The sequence below is a fragment of the Pieris napi genome, chromosome 3 (assembly GCF_905475465.1).
Source record: "Pieris napi chromosome 3, ilPieNapi1.2, whole genome shotgun sequence".
Classification (NCBI taxonomy): domain Eukaryota; kingdom Metazoa; phylum Arthropoda; class Insecta; order Lepidoptera; family Pieridae; genus Pieris; species Pieris napi.
Genome location: NC_062236.1, coordinates 5,114,739 through 5,119,859, shown reverse-complemented (window position 1 = coordinate 5,119,859; position 5,121 = coordinate 5,114,739). Strand labels below are relative to the sequence as shown.

At 31.8% G+C, this 5,121-nt stretch overlaps 1 protein-coding gene across 1 annotated transcript; it reads right to left on the bottom strand.

The window, feature by feature from the left end:
• Window positions 1–744: 744 nt before the first annotated feature.
• LOC125063588 (aquaporin AQPAe.a-like) lies at window positions 745–2,239 on the bottom strand. Its single transcript, XM_047670094.1, has one exon. The coding sequence runs from the start codon at window positions 1,948–1,950 to the stop codon at window positions 1,198–1,200; it is 753 nt and encodes a 250-aa protein (XP_047526050.1). The 5' UTR covers window positions 1,951–2,239; the 3' UTR covers window positions 745–1,197.
• Between the last annotated feature and the right edge of the window lie 2,882 nt (window positions 2,240–5,121).

Genomic DNA, 5,121 nt, shown 5'->3' with positions numbered 1-5,121 from the left:
AGCAAGTAGACTCAGCCTTCAGACTGACACACGCCGTCGATTTTTCTGTCTTGGACGAGCTAGTTTCCTTTTCCGCATAAACATATTGTTACGAAGACAATATATTCAATATATTCGTTGCACGCCTGACCTCAAGTCCAGTTACATGCCTAGCCACTAGCGGGGCTAACAAAGCGAGCGTCTTTAGAGATACTTAATTTGATATTTTCATTTCGTAAACACAGGAATAGTACAAATCGTATCTTTTACGGTCCTTAATTTTGATCTATGTTCGAGTATAGACAAACCTGTGGATTAGTCTGTTTGTGTGTTCAATTAACACTGTCTCTTAACAATTCGAAATCGTAGTGTCAAGCAAACAGAATCTACTTTGCACACAAAAATGAAGTTGAAGAAATTTGAGGCTAAGCACCTGTATTGTAAAGTTTGCATCATATTAATATATGAAATAGGAAATCATGCGAAAGAAGTTATGGAAAAACTTGTAGCAAACTATTTAAATAAGATACGGTGATTACCCGCATTTGTTAAAATGTATTCTACTATAAATACTTTAAAAATATTTTTTTAAGCCATTTCTTATAGTTTATTATTAGCGACAATATACTTTATTACTATGTTTACAACATTCTAGAAGAACAAGATGTTAATACATTTTTATATTTATGTCATACATCGTAATAATTTCCAAATAATGTTGACAAGAAATACTGAGGTATGTATAAAAATTAATAAAAAATGTGATGTATTTTAGCATTTATTATTATGTTTACAAACAATAAAAACTATATTTCTACGTATATGTTTTAATTATCTATTACGAACAATCTTATACATTTTAACGATTTTGACTATAAAAAGTTTCTGTAGTCAAACAGCTATATGTCGTTGTTTTGTGACTGCGTAGCTTCTTTGTTTTGTTATTTTCCTTAAACTAAATATCAATTTTAATAGTAGAGATTCCAGTTTTTCTAGTACAGTTCCAGTCAGTCATGACAAATTTAATTAATATTATAATGTTTTTATAATAATAGGAATATTATTTTTTCTTTTATATGTATATAATATATATTACGATATTCGATTTATATTTTTAATATTTTACAAATCAATATTATTATACAAATAACACCTGTCGAATGGTTTATTCGAGCAGAAAATTATGAAATCTTATTGAGTATTATATAAACCATCCTTTTAACGTTTGAACCAAATTAATTTATAAAATACACCGGCAAACGCACCTCCTATAAGTGGACCAACCCAGTACACCCAGTGCGTATTCCAATTGTTAGTCCATACGGAGGGACCTAATGATCTCGCTGGATTCATACTTGCACCTGTCAAAGGTCCTCCAGCAATTGAAAACGCAGCAATGGTCAAGCCAAATTTCAAGGAATTCGCCTCATCTTTATCCACATTTACCGGATCCCATACGGCACAGTTAATGAAACCCAAAGCCGATGATAAAATTATCTCAACGATAAGTGCCTGGTACGGATTCATGTCTACACGAGGCTGAGTGGTACAGATTGCTCCCGGTATTAAATCAAAGGGCGATACTATAATTAATAGCCCGTACCCTACGATCGCACCGACACATTGAGCAATAACGTATCCGATTCCGAGGCCAATAGACGTTTTACCCCAAATCACGGATGTTAGGGTAACCGATGGATTCATATGCGCTCCAGATATGTGGCCGAAAGCAGTGATATTGAATAGAACTATCAGTCCGAATCCAATAGACACATAGAGCGGCGACTGAGTTGCTAATCCGTCTAGGGGGATGCATGTCATACAGCCAAGGAAAACGAGTAAAAACGTTGATACGAACTCGGCAAGAATTGGCTTCCATTGCACGTTCCACCACTTCACTTCTGAGGAATCGTTAAGTTTTTCGTCTGTAATATTGCCAACGGCAGTAATAACATGTGTTCCGTAAGTCATTGTTCGTTGACACTTGTAATTATAATATGAATACGTTTTATCCTTTGTAATTTAATATGTACATAGTTGTTTCATGTTTAAGGCACTTCACGGTAATTAAGTAACAATATTAATAATATTATTTTTCCTCATGCACGCGTCCGCCTCTTAGCGCGAAACGTTAAAATAGACACTACTATAGCCTTTCAAAGTACTAGAAATAAAAAAGATATTATACAGATATAACATCTGTTATCAACACAAACTGTTGGAGGTATGCATTGTTTGACAAAATAATTTATTACCTGTACAATAATTTGTTTGGATATAAATAATTTATCTATAATGAATAAGTATTTAAAATGCTACGAATCATAACAATTACCATTACACACGCGTAACATTAAATAGAGAGAACTCTGATTTATTATTCGATGATATTATATTTATTATTCATAAATATTTACTAATATATACAAGTAAGACATTACACATTTATTTAAATAATTCAATAAAGAAGAAAGAAAAATGTGACACTTCTACATTATATCTAATCCATTTTTGTTTAAAATATTTATTTTTAAAAAGGTATTTCTTATTCTAGAGATTTTTCAGATGAACTTGACTTTTCTGTTATATTATTAACGTGTACAAAGTACTTGGTGTTACGATTTTTTTTATATATTTTAATAACACCAATAAAATTTATCAAATTTAAATAATGTAATAAAAATATTAGCTACGCGATAAAGTTTTATAATGTTTTAAGGAATGTAATCATTTACATTTATACACGCACAAAAGTTTTTCTGATAGACTTAACAAGGATCAAATTTCTTTATATAAATTATTATAACTACTAAATAGGTACTCGTATATGAGATAAAAATGATAAAGTTTGGTGGTATTGATAATGTATATTAGCATTTTATTGTCATGCCCATCACTATTATCAAAGTGATAAGAATTTGTTTTTGTCAAAAAGATTAGGGACATTTAAGTAGTGACGTAAATGTAGAGAATAGTATGCGCTGTGCACCGCTGGGGGATTTTAAAACTTCTTAGATGAATACATAGTGATGTTATTCATGTACATGTAATATTATATAAAAAAGGGTGCGTGCGTTATACTTCTTTGGCATTATTAATAATACATACGGATAGTTAACCTCAATTGTATTGAAGAACTTAGGAAGGTTGATGAGCACAGTTTTTTCACAAATATTTTCTAATATTAATTAGTATTGATTTAAATATTCAATTTAAATCAATTCTGGTTATAATTCAGACGCACATATAAAATTCGCACTTGTAATGAAAACACGTGTTTTAAATGTAGAAACTCAAGGCATGTGGATAAATATTATATATATAAATACACAGTGAACAGAGGCGGCGTACGTGCCAACATGCGCCACTAACTTCATACTGATAATTTTGTGTAACGGTGCGCGCGCATCGTAAAATTTCACTCTCATCAATTTTTCATAACGCGCCTAAAGCAACATCAAAATCAACTTCAAAAAGCAAACATATTGTAAAGAATAAATCTAATTTGTGAAGTGGTTGAAAGGTCCACACCTTAGGTTAAAGAGGGTTAAATCAGTAATGTTTACTCGGTGTCTTCAATCATAGTCATGTCCATGAAAAAACCAAACAACTACATATATTATGTATACATATAAACGTGTACTGCATTTCAAATCTATTTGATTAGTATTCGGAGATATAAAACCCGAATTTGATGGATGAAGATTTCACACTCTCAGGTGATCCGTCACCCGCCTATAGGCAGATAGTTTCGCCTATTTCGTTTTTATTATTTATCAACGCCAAAATCTTTCCGTGCCTTTAAAAATAATAATCATTGGAATCGATCCACAGATACTGATCTCTCGGTATTAATATTTTTTCCTGAAATGTATTAGAACAATAAACGGCGAACGAATTATATGAAAAGTTTTTAATTTAATCTAAGCCTAATTGTATTACTGGTTACCTAGCTAATTAAAGGAAATCTACAAAAACTATTTCACACTAATTGCATTACGAGCGAAGGGATCTAACAAAACTCGCATTATCTATAATCGAAGTCAAGAGAACTTGGTTTGATTAATAGTGAACCGAGGTTCTATGCGGTTTCTCATTTATTCTGCTAGTCAATTTCCTCAGAAAAGCTCTGGAATAATGTGTCTTTTTAAACAAATAGGTAAGGTAAATTTACTTCTAAAAAACAAACAAACTCCACTTTAAAATGCAATGCGGTTAGTTCGGATAGCAAATTTTTCGTTATTCAAAAAATGGAAAAAATCAGCTTCGTGAAGTAAATCTCTTACCCATCGTATTTATTTAAAGTAGAAGTTATTAATTGTAGTAGCCCCATGCTTGGTTATGGGATTTCAGAATCTTACTTCTTTCCATTTTATTTTTATAAGCTTGATGAAGCATAAATCAAGTATAAACGATTTGTTATTTATGGCAGCTAAACCAATAACTCGCGAGTTCTAAGTTAAAATAACTTCCACTAAGTTCTGTTTATTTTGCTTGTGTACGGAAAAACTTTGAAACGTTGTTAGTCTACAACTAGTAGCAACGTTCAGATGCGAAAAAGTGAACAAGTAGTTTACCTAACGAGTGTAAAAATTTAAAATAAATTCTCTCCACGTACGATACGGGCATCCTGAGCACATATTATGCCCAACTTAAAGTCCAAACTATTAAATGAGCCAGGCCTTTGTGTGCCCAAACATTCTGAAATTTTAGCATGTCTCTGAAAAAAGCCTTTGAGTTACAAAGCACCCTCTAATGCTTTGTATGTTTGAAGGATTATAAACCTGAGTTTCTTGTCTTTTGTTAATGGTTTTCAATAGGAAATTTTGTGATTTTCGCATGTGTTATTTATTAAGGATTTGTGTGACTGAAATATGACGATACCAGTTAAAGATGTCGGAAATGTGAACTGGGAGCTTAAGTGGCATACACCGGTTAAGCCAATAGACTATAGAGCTATATGCTTTTACCCGTAAGAAGGATTGTAAATAAAATATGCTGGTGATTGAATCAGAGTAGGTATGACTCCTACGCGTATTTGCCATTCGACGTAAACTATTAAATAAGTCTTCTTGATGTACATGCAGTTATATTACGGTATTGAGAAATGCTAGTAGTAAATACCGTATAAAAAGTATTAGC